This window comes from Paramormyrops kingsleyae, chromosome 9 (genome assembly GCF_048594095.1).
Source record: "Paramormyrops kingsleyae isolate MSU_618 chromosome 9, PKINGS_0.4, whole genome shotgun sequence".
Lineage (NCBI taxonomy): Eukaryota > Metazoa > Chordata > Actinopteri > Osteoglossiformes > Mormyridae > Paramormyrops > Paramormyrops kingsleyae.
This window is the reverse complement of record NC_132805.1, coordinates 28752137-28766533: the sequence shown is the minus strand read 5'-3', so window position 1 is coordinate 28766533 and position 14397 is coordinate 28752137. Positions and strand designations below refer to the sequence as shown.

The following is a 14397-nucleotide window of genomic DNA, read 5'->3' as shown; positions in this document are numbered from 1 at the left end:
TTGGATGGAGAATCAGAGAAGGCCTATCTGGATTGAAATGCCAAAAAGCAGCGCTTCATTCTTATCCTGGAAGAACATATTGAGTCAAATTGAGTGATGTCACCAGCAACGATTATGTATTTAGTTCTGTTGAAATTAGATTTAAATTTAAAAGCAGAGAAACTGCCAGGCCTGTTCCATCTCCCAAGATGGTTGGAATGCAGAGTGCTGGACCCTCATGCCATGTGGGTGTAATTAGTGTGTAGCCCTGGGGGCCCCATGACAGAGGGTCTGGGTTAGTCTCCTGAGATGGTCGGTGTGTAGCCCTGGGGCCCCATGACAGAGGGTCTGGGTTAGTCTCCTGAGATGGTCGGTGTGTAGCCCTGGGCCCCATGATGGAGGGTCTGGGTTAGTCTCCTGAGATGGTCGGTGTGTAGCCCTGGGCCCCATGATGGAGGGTCTGGGTTAGTCTCCTGAGATGGTCGGTGTGTAGCCCTGGGCCCCATGATGGAGGGTCAAGGTCAGTCTCCTGAGCTGGTCGGTGTGTAGCCCTGGGGCCCCATGACAGAGGGTCAGGGTTAGTCTCCTGAGATGGTCAGTGTGGCCCCGAGGCCCCGTGACGTGATGTGAGGTCAGGGTTACATCCCCTGATTGTCTGCGTTCTCACTGGCAGATCATTCAGGACCGGCTCCTCCGGCATGCAGCCCGCAGCACCGTGATGTGGAACCGCCTTCCTGGGGGCCTCTTCGCCTTGCCGCAGTACTCCACCTACCTGGGGGATTTCCCCTTCTACTACGCCCAGCTGGGTGCGTCCCGGGGGGGCCGCCTAGGGGATTCCGGAGCCGGGTCACCGAGCCCGTGGCAACACCAACTGTGGGCCTCGTCTCATTGTAAGGAGAAGACGATAATGAGAAAATAATGATATGGTCCTACAAGAAATGTTACATTAAAATGTTCTGGGTTACTTACTTTACAGAATTTCATCTTCCTATAAGTAGAGTGCTACTTTAGGGTTAGGTTTTTATAGTTTTTGGAGCATTCATTTAGCTAATTTAACAATGCCCCCCATTCCGGTATACAGCAGCAGTATCCCTTCTAGGGCTGTATCTCTCCAGGATTTAACCTTTTTCCCATTTAGGAATAAATTTAGAGCCATTCTACACATGCAGCGACAGGTACTCTATCTTCTATTCATTTATTTGCCTGTCCTTGCGGGTGTTATCCTGTTCTTCTTGATAGATGGGATGATGCCAGTCTCTGGGGGGGGGAGGTTGGGGGGGGGGGGGACAACATGCGTATAGGCATCGCTGAATGAATTTTTGCATTTATTTATCAGCAAGTTAATAGTGAGTATTTAGGCGACAGAAGACTTCCTATTCTAAGTGTGACATAGGGGACAGGCTCCTTTAAGGAATGACACAGTGCACTTAATTAAACCAGGACCAAATGTTAGCTGTGCGTGTACTTAACAGTATTACCACTAAGCCACCTTCAGATAACTCAGCTCTGAGTTTTGGTTTCCTTATAAATGATGGCGATGATGCTGGTGATGATGGAGTTTATGGTGATGGTGCTGGTGGTGATGATGAAGATGAAGGTGATGGAGGTGATAGTGATGTAGGTGATGGAGGTGAAGGTGATGATGCTGGTGATGATGAAGGTGATGATCATGATGAAGGTGATGATGATGGATCATGATGATGGTGATAATGCTAGTGATGGAGGTGAGAGTGATGATGATGATGATAATGAAGTTGATGATGCTGGTAATGAAGGTGATGTTGATGGTGATGGTGATGAAGGTAATGGTGATGATGCTGGGGACAGTGATGGTGACCTGCTTGCGTTTGGCCATGTCCCAGGGATCAGACCTCCGCGTAAGTTCACCGCCATCATCCACGCCGTGTCCCCTCTGCTGTCCCAGTCTCAGCCAATCCTGAAGCTCATGGCTGCCGTCTCCAGATCTCTCTACTGTGCTCAGGTCAGACTGCCAGCCGCAATGCACCATGTAACAGGTTTTACCAGCCTTCCCTTTGTGCATTTACACGTAATACTGTCTGAATTCACATGCATTATGCTGTGTGTTCACCTGTAATGTTATGTATATTCACATGTAATACTGTGTGTATTCACATGCATTACCCAGTCCATTCACATGTAATACTGTGTGTGTTCACATGCATTACCCAGTCCATTCACATGTAATACTGTGTGTGTTCACATGCATTACCCAGTCCATTCACATGTAATACTGTGTGTGTTCACATGCATTACCCAGTCCATTCGCATGTAATACTGTGTGTATTCACATGCATTACCCAGTCCATTCACATGTAATACTGTGCGTATTCACATGCAGTACTGTGTGTGTTCACGTGCATTACCCAGTCCATTCACATGTAATAATGTGTGTATTCACATGCATTACCCAGTCCATTCACATGTAATAATGTGTGTATTCACATGCATTACCCAGTCCATTCACATGTAATACTGTGTGTGTTCACATGCATTACCCAGTCCATTCACATGTAATACTGTGTGTGTTCACATGCATTACCCAGTCCATTCACATGTAATACTGTGTGTGTTCACATGCATTACCCAGTCCATTCACATGTAATACTGTGTGTATTTACATGCATTACCCAGTCCATTCACATGTAATACTGTGCGTATTCACATGCAGTACTGTGTGTGTTCACGTGCATTACCCAGTCCATTCACATGTAATAATGTGTGTATTCACATGCAGTACTGTGTGTATTCACATGCATTACCCAGTCCATTCACATGTAATACTGTGCGTATTCACATGCAGTACTGTGTGTGTTCACGTGCATTACCCAGTCCATTCACATGTAATAATGTGTGTATTCACATGCAGTACTGTGTGTATTCAAATGCATTACCCAGTCTATTCACATGTAATACTGTTTGTATTCACATGCAGTACTGTGTGTATTCAGATGTAAATAACATCAACTGAGGTTTTCAAAGTTTTTGATCAAAGGTCTGCATCAGATTTTTGTTCAAAGTCAGAGGTCTGCAAATATTTTCAATAACAAGAGCATTTCATGAACTTTAATGAATTAACAATAACCTTGATTACGATTAATGAACAATTATTTTGTTTTATGTTTTTCTTTGTTTTTTGTTTTCACTGACAATGTTTGTACTGTAAATATGCTCATCTATTAAAGCTGGGATATTTTTTCTAATGAAAGACTGTATATCTTTATGATTTTTGAATAATTGAAGGAAACACACAGATGGACCATTTATGGTTATATATTGAATATTTTGGACAACTGAAATCAAAGCACAAATCGCTTGAAATGAAAACGTTTTATGAAAAAGGTCATATTTTAATGTAAAAAGCAAGTTCCCTAAAAAGGTAGAAAATAAATTATTTGCATTTCTTGCAAACAAAAAAAATTGCAGTGGAAACCGCTTATAGTGATCATGTGTGTCTGGGTGAAGTTGATCACTATAAGCGGATGATGATTATAAACGATTTTTTTCTTTTTCTTTATGTCTCAGGCAAATTGCCATCTATGTGATTTTGTATATTTATTAATGAATATAATGTAATAAAGCATCGCTGAATTTTATTGATTTGTTCAAAATATAGTACAGCTGTTTCAAGTACTTTTCAAATTACTGTACAAATTAAATTATCTAACTATATATAATTCAAATACGCTATATAAATCAGCTTATAGGCTGATTTAGACAAATATAGACTGACCAATCAGAGAAAATTACTTTTCTGTGCAAGCAGCATTAGCCAACGGTAGCTGGCCAGAAGCAAACGGGGTACCCCACGGCATTAAAGTAGACAAGTAAAAACAAAGAAGAATTACCATAATTTTATGTTTTCTGTATGTTGTTTTGTATTTAAAAAGGCCCAAAATGAACACTGTAAGTAGACTTCTTGATTACTATACATGAATTATTTAAACGGTATTTGTACAGGAATGATTCTGTCCTAAGCTTTTTCATCCATATAAGCGGTTGCTCACTATTACCTTGATCACTATAAGCAGTTTCCACTGTATTTTAAATATCGCTAGTGTTGAAACCAATTGGTGGTATTACCTTTGGTAGCTGAAACTCTTGCCCCGCAGTGTTTACATTTCTTCGGTGTCGTGTTCTCTAAAGCCACAATCCGTCCAAATGACGGATGCAGCATTTTCCTTTGGTACTAGCTGCTCGAGTTGCTCAGTGGACTCGAGGTTTGAGTTCTCCTCCATGTCATGGACTGGATGGCTCTTAAGATTTTGAGCTCTTCATTAACAATTGTCACTTATGACAAAATTATATAATATAATTTAGTTGTACGCAAATATGTTTAAATGCCTGGACACACTGTGACGTTCAGTGTCTGTCTTGAGGTCCATCGCCTGATAATGCCGTTTCTCCTTACAGATCATCGTCCTGTGGAATTGCGAGAAGGCCCTGCCCCCCGCGTTCCGCTGGCCGTCCGTCTCAGTGCCGGTCGTTGTCATTGAGGGAGACGCCAAGGTCCCGTTGCTCACATTTCCTCTTACTCTCCTGGGTTTATTTCACTCAGTTTCTTGTGCTATCATTGTCCGGCTGGTGCTCTCAGTAGCGGCCGGCCTCGCGGCTTACGAATGGTCATTTTGCTGGAGTGATTGAGATGAAGGACCTTCCTAACTTGGGTGACTACTGCACTCCCCCCAGGGGTCCGATGCCTTCCCTGCATGTCTTTTGGCACCAGGTTGACTCTCCACAGAGAGCTGTCCATTTGCATATATGTACTTACATTCCTCACAAAGTAACCTGTGTTACTGATTTTGTCGTCTGCTCATTTATACGATTGGATTCTCTCTTCCTTGAATGAGTTTAGCTTGAGCGGTTGGCTGGATGCCTGCAGATCATCATCCCTCTAGGGACGTGAGCCAGCAGCGTCACGGTCACTAGGCTGTCAGATACTAGAATCACCATATTCTCAGCTTTCATTGTGTCCTGGATAGAAAGATAAAAAGAGGAAGGGCTACTCCAGGAAACCCACCGACGGGACAAAGAGCATATGAAGACAATAAGATAAGTGAGCAGCGGATTGAATGCACATATGGGAGAGATTAGTGGAAAATAGTTTGGAAGGAACTTGTTCAGGACCTTATGCGGGTGGTTGCACCAAGGAGAGGGCTGTACAGTCATCCGCTTGCTCTAGTTTTCACTGTAATTCAGATCTAGCACTGCTTAATATTGCTGATACACATTCGATATTTGGTTAACATATTGCAAAATGAAATGATACATAATTACATGGCTTTTTCCCTGCAATTTGCATCCCGAAGTTCCGGGATTTTGTCATAATCAGGAGGAAGAAGGGGTGACTTAATATGGCCACATGGGCTGAAATGTGTGAGGTGTCACAGGGGGTGTTTTGCATTACCAAGAAGGCTAAGATCTTACTTATGGTCTTTGCAAGACTGGTCTTGCTAACTTGCCTCCCAAGAATGAATTTGGGGCGCAATGAGTCATGGGATTGGTCTCATTTGGCGAGGAAGCAACCTTGATATTCGGGGCATGGCAAGAACAACCGTCCTCCGTACTTCTGTTCTTAGTATTGGAGCTAGTCTTCAGCAATGGAAGATGACGTAAAACGGGTATACAAGAACACAAGTACGGTGAATACGCATACTGAGAATCACCCAGAGGCAAAGGAAAAGGTCAAAGGTCACGTACAGCCTCATTCACTGGATTGATGAAGGACAGCGACAGGAGTGACACAGCGTTTTTAAAATGGGATTAACAGCCAAGGGATCTCTGAATACAAATGCAATTTGTCTGTAAGATACCCACAAGAATACTCCTGTGTGTGGGAGTGGTGTAGATCGCAAGCATGTGCTGCATGCAGATGGTTCACTCTGGCTTTTTGTAGCCCAGAGAAAGGATGCTCTGGATTCTCCAGTATTATGCATTTTTAAAGATGCAGTCGTGAGATAGCATTCAGGTCACGGAGGAAAAACCGGTCTTTTCTGGTTGTTTGCTAATTTAATCCCAATATGACGCTCAGCCATGGGCTTTACACTTGGGTCTGTGATATGTTGAACCAGCAAATGTATTTTTACAGGGTAAACAAAGTAAATAATGCACAAATGATGGCAGTGCCTAGACACAGAGCACTCTAGCAATGAGTAGACAGTTTCTTCACCCTGTTGCCCCCTGCAGGTGATGAGCAGTCGGTTCCAATATTCCGATGCTATAAGAACAGACGCCGTGCTAAGCCTGGATGAGGACACTGTTCTCTCCACCACCGAGGTCAGTGCTCACAGGACCCACATCTGAATTGCCATGGATGGATCGGCATTGTCAATGATTCATAAGGAAATGACAATTCAAAGCTCTTGGTCTCATTGGGTTAATTTTTTTGTTTCTTATCTGAAAACATATACATGGATAAACATGGTGTGCTGCTTTGTTTTACTGGAATATGTGCTAAAAACCAGTATAGAAATGATGGGTAACTTCTGTGGGTGAATCCTAATGTCTCATCTACAACAGGTGGTATAGACAAGCTGCAGCCACTGGGGTGAAAATTAGGGTCCTTATTGGACGTTTACATCATTCATTAAGCGTCTTGCTGCACGTTTATACGTTTATGTCCTTTGTTGGGGTCCTTTGTTAGGGTCCTTACTGCGCATTTGCGTCCTTCGTTAGGCATCTTACTGCACATTTACATCCTTCATTAGGCATCTTACTGCACAATTACATCTTTCATTAGGCATCATACTGCACAATTACATCCTTTGTTAGGCGTCTTACTGCACATTTACATCCTTCATTAGCCGTCTTACTGCACATTTACATCCTTCATTAGCCGTCTTACAGCACATTTACATCCTTCATTAGCCGTCTTACAGCACATTTACATCCTTCGCTAGGCTTCTCACTGTGCATTTTCATCCTTCATTTTGCATCTTACTGCACGTTTCTGTCCTTTGTTAGGCTCTTCACTGCTTGTTTGCATCCAACGTTTCCATCCTTAGTTAGTTTCCTGATAGGTATCTCAATGCTCTGTCCTGCTGCGATCTTCATTGTTTAAATCCCCCGCTGTGTTTTGCCGCTTGCCGCAGGTGGATTTCGCCTTCACCGTCTGGCAGAGCTTTCCGGAGAGAATCGTGGGGTATCCGGCTCGCAGCCATTACTGGGAGGCCGCTAAGCAGCGGTGGGCTTACACGTCCAAGTGGACCAACGACTACTCCATGGTACTCACCGGAGCTGCAATCTACCACAAGTGAGTAGCACGCAATTTAGCGACATGTTAGAAGACGAATGGAAATGCGATTCCTGCACCCTGTCTGACCCCCGTGTCCCTCCCGGCAGATACTATCACTACCTGTACACCTACTACCTGCCGCCCAGTCTGAGAAGCATGGTGGACCAGCTGGCCAACTGCGAGGACATCCTCATGAATTTCCTGGTGTCCTCTGTCACCAGGCTGCCTCCCATCAAGGTGACGCAGAAGAAGCAGTACAAGGAGACCATGATGAGCCAGGTAGGCAGCTGGAGTCAGTCTCACAAGTTGCAGACGCCCACGAACGGGTCGCTAATTCCGCTTCCACACTGAGCTTACTCCTTTGCTGCATTCACCAGTTCAGAATGACAGTAGCTAGAAGTCCTTTTTTGATTAACCGTGCCAGAGGCTGGGCTTCAATGGGCTTTATCACAGCACCTGAAACCCGCGCTGGTGTCTATGCAGCGGTTCAGGCTTCTTACTGTTTTTTAGTGATTTCACCTTACCATTCATACACTGGACTCTGTCTCTCAGAGCCCAGAGCTTCTCTCTTCCTCTGATCCCATCTTTCCTGGCGCTCGCCTACAAGCGGTGTCCTCCTGCTTCCGCAGATGCTCTCTCTTCCTCGCGGCCGTCGCTGTTTTTCTTTCTGCGATCTTCTGCCTAGTGGAGCTTGAATCTGCGCTTCAGGCGGGAGGGAGGGGAGTTAAAGCACAGCACAGACGCCGGTTCCTTTACAAATGGGGAGCGCCGGCTTGTTCCATATTTTCCCCGAGTGGCTGTTTGTGCTGATCTTATATGAATCCGAATCTTCATTAACCCCAGACGTGTGGTGCGAGACAACTTATATTCTTGTGTGTGATATTAATGGATCATTCTATGTTTGTTACAAATGTTTAAATGCAGAAACATGTAACTTTGAATGTGTCAAATTTTTGCCCAGTTTTGTGTCTAGCACAGGTTGTCTTTTATATTATAAGGGATAGTAAAATGTGAACAGAACGACCTAGATAGAAAGATAGCAGAGGAGCAGAACGATGTAGAGCTGCAATCCCTGTTTGCCGTTTGTCTCTCTGCAGGCTTCTCGGGCCTCGCACTGGGCTGACCCGGACCACTTCGCCCAGCGTCAGACCTGCATGAACAAATTCGCCAGCTGGTTTGGCACCATGCCCCTGCTCCGCTCCCAGATGAGGCTGGACCCGCTTCTCTTTAAGGACCAGGTCTCCATCTTACGCAAAAAGTACCGGGACATCGAGAGGCCCTGACTGTGTTTCCGGGGACCCAGGCGGATGGACGGGGACGGAGATCCCAGGGGCCCCAATGGCTGGAGTGCCGACACGTTCAACTTCACTACTTATAGATTATAATTTCCAGCTCAAACGCGTGGACGACAGCGACAGCCCCCCCAGTCTGACAGCGCCCTGCTCTGTGTGACTATGCACACTTAACTGTACGTCACAGAGCTGCAATTTCTGCTTCACCATCTCCCTCCAAGCCCTGGCAGCACCTTGAAGCCCTGGAGACTCACCCCAGACACAAGGACGACCAGGCATCCACCGTGCCTGAAAAGCATCCAAAAGTAATGATTCCCTGAGTGCAGATGGAGCACATGGATCTGGATAAGCCCTCTTTATTTGTGGCTGTTTGTACTTGTTTACATATTAAATTATTTGTAGGTTTTCTATTGATATTTGTTGTTGATTCTGGAAACATTTATACCAGTGTTTCCCTATCCGGTCCTCAGGGACCCACAGACAGCCCATGTTTTTGCCCCAGTAGGGAGCTGGGAGGGAGCAAAAATGTGGACTGTAAGGCAGGGAGCTGGGAGTGAGCAAAAATGTTGATCACAAAAAATGGGGATTTGTGGGTCCCAGAGCACTGTGTTGGGAAACACTGATTTAGACCGTCTAATTTGCAAGAACCACCAGTAACAAAGTCACCTGACAGTATTAAAGGTGAAACAGTGGGAAATGAATGTGACGATACTCCCGGCATTTACCTGGGTGAGAGTATATGTGTAAGATTCCTCCTGCTATGCTCAGCATTTCACATCATCTGTAACACGTGACCGCAGCCCCGCCCCCCTCTCCTCCAGCCAATCACATGACTGGCAACCTCATCTCTTCAGTTTGTGAAGCCACTCTGGTCTCAGCTCAAATTAATGCATTCCATGAAAATGAAAATGAAAACATCCTGTTACTACTTTCCCAATTCTTGTAATTCTAACATCTTTTCTGAAATCGATAATGAAAAAGATGATATGGAGAATTGGGAATTAAACAGATCAATAGTTGAGTCGAAATGTACAAGCACCGCCCTGAAGCTGAAGCTGAGATGTTGGCTTTTGATCAGCTTGATGAGCACAGTGAGAGTCCCCTTGCGCCTTCTTGGTGATGTGGGTCACCTCCGCATCGGCACTGAGTCACGCTGAGGAGCATCGCAGAGCCGGTTAAGCTGTTGGGCTCCTACAGAGGGAGCATGAAGCTGTATTACCACGATTTACCATCATAGCTCAGTGGGTTGAGGGTTCAAATCCCAGCTCCTCTCTCAGTGGGCGGAGTTTGCATGTGCTCCCGTCAAGCATGCCGGTAGGCGTGTGCCCTGTGCTGACTGGGCCGGGCTCCAAGCCCCTCACCCCCCAGCCCGACCCTGACCTGGTGGACAGATTACTGCCAAATGACTGGAATAAAACTCTGTCACTGCACAATTTTAGCATTTATTTCCAGAGACGTGACTCTGGTGTCCTGTTATTTTTGTAGTGAATAGAAATGGCAGAGTGGGGGCGCTGTTAGACCTTAGTCTTACGCACTTGAAGCTCTGTCTGTGTGTGTAGCTCGTTGGGAGCATTAGCTGTGAGCCAAGCGCAGAGAAATACCACGGGCATTGCTCCTCTGTTACTCCTGTAAGTAGGGCTGTCTTCACAGGTTAGCAAAACAGCAACTGACACCACAAACATCACTGAAAATCTCACACTTTGTCCATTGAAACCTTCACTAAATCTGCTACAATCATTTAACAAAGACAGTGGGAACATGTCCACACACCTATGTAATTACTTTATTTGTCAGTTTCAAACTCCAGTTAAAATATGCAGGAACTATTTTAAAACTACCTGGCCCAGTTTACTATCATCCTCAATTATTTCTGTGCATTGTCAAAAAGAGATACATCCTTTCAAATTATAATTAACAAGCTAAAATTACTTTAGTGGCTGCATCATTAAATGTAGAAAATAGCAAGGCACAATCTTTGATTAACTGGAAGCTTAGCTTGATATGGATGACTGTCATTTCAGTTTTCCTCATTCAGCAGTAATATCAAGCCTGTTTGAATGTATACTGGTGATCCATCCATCCATCCATCCATCCATTTTCCACCACTTATCCGGGGTCGGGTCTCAGGAGCAGCAGTCTAAGCAGAGATGCCCAGACCTCCCTCTCACCAGCCACCTCCTCCAGCTCCTCCGGGAGAATACCAAGGTTTTTCTGGGCCAGCTGAGACATATAATCTCTCCAGCATGTCCTGGGTCTGCCCCAGGGCCTCCTCCCAGTTAGACATGCCTGAAACACTTCCCCAGAGAACCGTCCAGGAGGCATCTTAGATAGATGCCCGAACCACCTCAACTGGCTCCTTTCGATGTGGAGGAGCAGCGGCTCTACATTGAGCCCCTCCTGAAGGTCTGAGCTCCTCATCCTGTCTCTAAGGCTGAGCCCAGCCACCCTGCGGAGGAAGCTCATTTCGGCCGCTTGTATCTGCGATCTCATTCTTTCAGTCACTACCCAGAGCTCATGACCATATGTGAGGCTAGGAACGTAGATCGACCGGTAAATTGAGAGCTTTGCCTTCTGGCTCAGCTCCTTCTTCACCAAAACAGAACGGTACAGCATCCGCATGAATGTGTACTGTACGTGACAAACTCACGGCCAGTTAGAACACATTTCAGTTCATTTGAACCTGCAGGGAAATGCATTTACGGCATGTAAATTTTGTTTTGTGCACTTCATTGAGAAACTGTTGCATTTTCATGATCAGGCCAGGATTAAATCATCTCAGTGGCACAGATTGCTGCAGCTGCACAGACAGGCTGTGATGGAAACTCTGTTAAGCCTTCAGTCACGTCAGCTTCCAGGAAATAAGCTGGAGCAACCTGTCGCTCTCCACTGTCGTGCTGCACGTTGTGGAGACACATTGTCTGTCTGACTGTCTGTCTGTCTGGAGAGTGGTTGATATTATGCAGGGTGACCAAAATTTGCTAGATTGCATGTCTGTCCTGGCTTACGTACCATGTTTCTTTGTATGTCTGGTTTCTCTGCCTAATTCGGTCAAATTCCAGTTTTATTAATCATGTCTGGGAATGGTGGTAATATACTGTGTTTCTGCACAGTTAGTAGTGCTGGGGTAACCTGCAAAAACTGAAAGGCAAAAGTAACAGACCCCTTGTATTGCTGGACTTAGAAATGAGAGGAGTAGCTGAGCTTGTCTACAGAGAAAGATTCATGGGCTGGAAGAGAGGGAAATTAGCCTTTTTGTAATCTTTCCCAAAAAGTATAACTACAGGAAAAATGTCCTTGGGTGTGTTTCCATAAAATGCTGTCACCCATGTGACACTGGGTGTCCTTGTGGTAGATGTTACGCGTTTCCAGTTTCTGTGCCTTTTAGTCAAAGACATGTCATCTTCTCATTTAGACATTCCTTTTGTTGTTTTCTCAGCATTTTCTTTCACTTACCTTCTAAAACACTGGAATTTTATGGCACTTGTACCTGATCTCCTGCCTCCTCCTGTAGGGAAACAGACAACTTCCCATCCTGAATCCTTGTCTTTTCAAATAATTGTAGATATAAACGCCACAGTGAGGATCTTGTTATTACACCCGCATCTACTTAGTCCTTGTAATTCATTTTTTAGCCATAGAAAAAAAGGGAAGTAACATTTTGTATGGATTTTTATAAAAAAAAGAAAAGTATATTTGACATGCCTCTTTGTCTTTATTCATACCAAATGTCATGCTGAAATATTTATGATTATTTTTTTCTCAGTCAACACGTTATAAATTCATGTCTGTGTAAATGTTAATTGGGCTCTTAGATAGCATTTATTGACCTTATCAGTTATCAGAACTTGCTTTATTTTCAGACAGAAATTAACACATCACGCTGCATTGTCTTGCTCAGCAGGACAGCGCTGTCTCTCACCGATGGTCACATATTCAGCCAGTCCACAATTACCAGAAGCTCACTCCACTGAGAGGCGTAGCCTGGGCCGGCAGCCGTGATATCAACATGTATCAATCATCTTAAGCCACTTACCTGACATTGATGAACCATCCTCACCTGGAATTTAAATGACTTCCTGCTGTTCTTCTTGTTGTTCAGCTCCGTGGTCTCCATGGACAGTGATTAGGTCCTGGCTTACTGAGAGGCAGAGTCTAACAGGCCCATACTGTGTGAATCCCCTCGGAGAGCTTCACACGTACAGACTGGGTGTCATCATAGTTGGCCGTACGACTTAGTCTATTACCGAATGCCCTGAATTTCGGCTTTAATGTCCTACGACCAAATAAATACTGATGTGTGTCAAATATATACTCTGATGTGTGTGCATGATTAGCAAAGTGCAAGCAAGGAGGGCAGAGGGGGGATGGTGCATGGTCCACATGTGCACTCAGAGGCTGCATATTTTAGTCTCGCATTTCCTTAATGCACCTTAAGGACTATTTTCGGCTGACATTTTTAAAGATCCCTGCGACTCTGACCGGGAGAAGCAGATAGAAGATGGATGGGAGGGTGTTAAAAGTCAGCAGAAGCTCCTAGTAGGTTCTTGTCGAACTTATCTTCTAACAATCCACCTGTTTTCTAGAAGCACCGATACCATGGATGGAGCCTGGGGCTTATCCCGGGAAGAGCCATGCGACAGGCGACTCTGCACTTACCCCGCTCTGCAGATTTAACAGTGCCGAATGATCAGACTGTACTCTCATTGTCTGCATATTTTACAGTGACCAGATTCAAAATGAATCATGCAATAGACTAGTAATTTTGCTCACTGCAATAACAACTGCATTATTGTGGTTTATTTCTCCGCTGACCCTTGGAGCCAAATAATTACCTCTTCACTTTCAACAAAGAGAAGGACTCTGACTTTTCATGGGAAGAGTTTGAGAAAACTTCCATTGTTTAATGGTACGTTGCGACTTTGCTGGAGACCAGTAGTGAAACTACAGCTGCAGGTGGTATGTCAGTATTATCTGTAATGTGTGAAAGAGCCAAACTGCCCATATGTCACAGGAAACGTGTCTCACAGACTCTGAGGCCAAAGGCTGAAGGGAGTCCATCACGACTCGCTAAGTGGGGGCTGCCAAAATTTTGGGAGCTTTTCCCCGGCTCCTTTCAGTCCCTTCACACACAAAGTACAGGCACAGGGCTGAGAAGTTGTTTGGCCAACTAGAAATGGACAAAAATCCATGCAGTCACGACCTTTCTATATTGTTTGTGACGTGTGCTTTAAATATGTCAATTTCCTTGGGCAGCTGACCCTTGAATGTCCTTAAGAACAAAACCTTCCCCATCCTCCCAGGTCCTGGGGGAGAACCATCGGCATTCTGGGAACAGTCCCAGAGGGCTGACCAACACAGAGGCAGGCTCCGGCTCAAGTTAACCAATGAAAAGAAAATTTATATCTATATCTGGGTTATTTTGTTTAAATTTAAATAATTTATCTAAAAATCAACACGTCAAATATGTTGAAGGGTCAGTGGACAGATTTAACATTTCAAGGATTAAGATTTAATAATTGACATATGATGGTCTTCAATTTTATATTAAATATATAGTATTTTCCACAATGCAAGTACTCTCTTCCTTTGTCAATTGAAGATATTGACTGTGATGACGAGCCTGAACGTCTGGCTGAATGTTGTGAAGAAAAAAAAGTCAGCAGGTGACAATCTGCCCAGTTACTTGTAATTAGGTAGCTTCACTGTAGGCTTAACGTGTACAACCGCATTATCCATTCATGCATTAGGAGGATAGATAAAGAATGTATTTCTTATTCAGGGGATGCTTTCGCCAGTCCATTGCAGCCAGAATAATTTACTGTGCCGAGGTCTGCTGGAGGGGCAGCGTTATAGAAAGCAGGGCCGTCCCTAGAC

At 44.6% G+C, this 14397-nt stretch overlaps 1 protein-coding gene across 2 annotated transcripts in view; it reads left to right on the top strand.

The window, feature by feature from the left end:
* Nucleotides 1-12220, top strand: part of LOC111844061 (exostosin-1b-like) — a 53035-nt gene extending 40815 nt beyond the window's left edge. The window contains exons 5-11 of one of the 2 annotated variants that reach the window (XM_072716731.1): nucleotides 653-785; nucleotides 1842-1960; nucleotides 4411-4506; nucleotides 6184-6273; nucleotides 7089-7249; nucleotides 7339-7510; nucleotides 8329-12220. In XM_072716731.1, coding sequence (XP_072572832.1) covers nucleotides 653-785; nucleotides 1842-1960; nucleotides 4411-4506; nucleotides 6184-6273; nucleotides 7089-7249; nucleotides 7339-7510; nucleotides 8329-8514 — 957 coding nt within the window. In that variant the 3' untranslated portion in view covers nucleotides 8515-12220. Of the gene's footprint in view, nucleotides 1-652; nucleotides 870-1841; nucleotides 1961-4410; nucleotides 4507-6183; nucleotides 6274-7088; nucleotides 7250-7338; nucleotides 7511-8328 lie in introns of both variants that reach the window. The other variant, XM_072716730.1, reaches the window with a different exon arrangement.
* Nucleotides 12221-14397: the final 2177 nt, after the last annotated feature.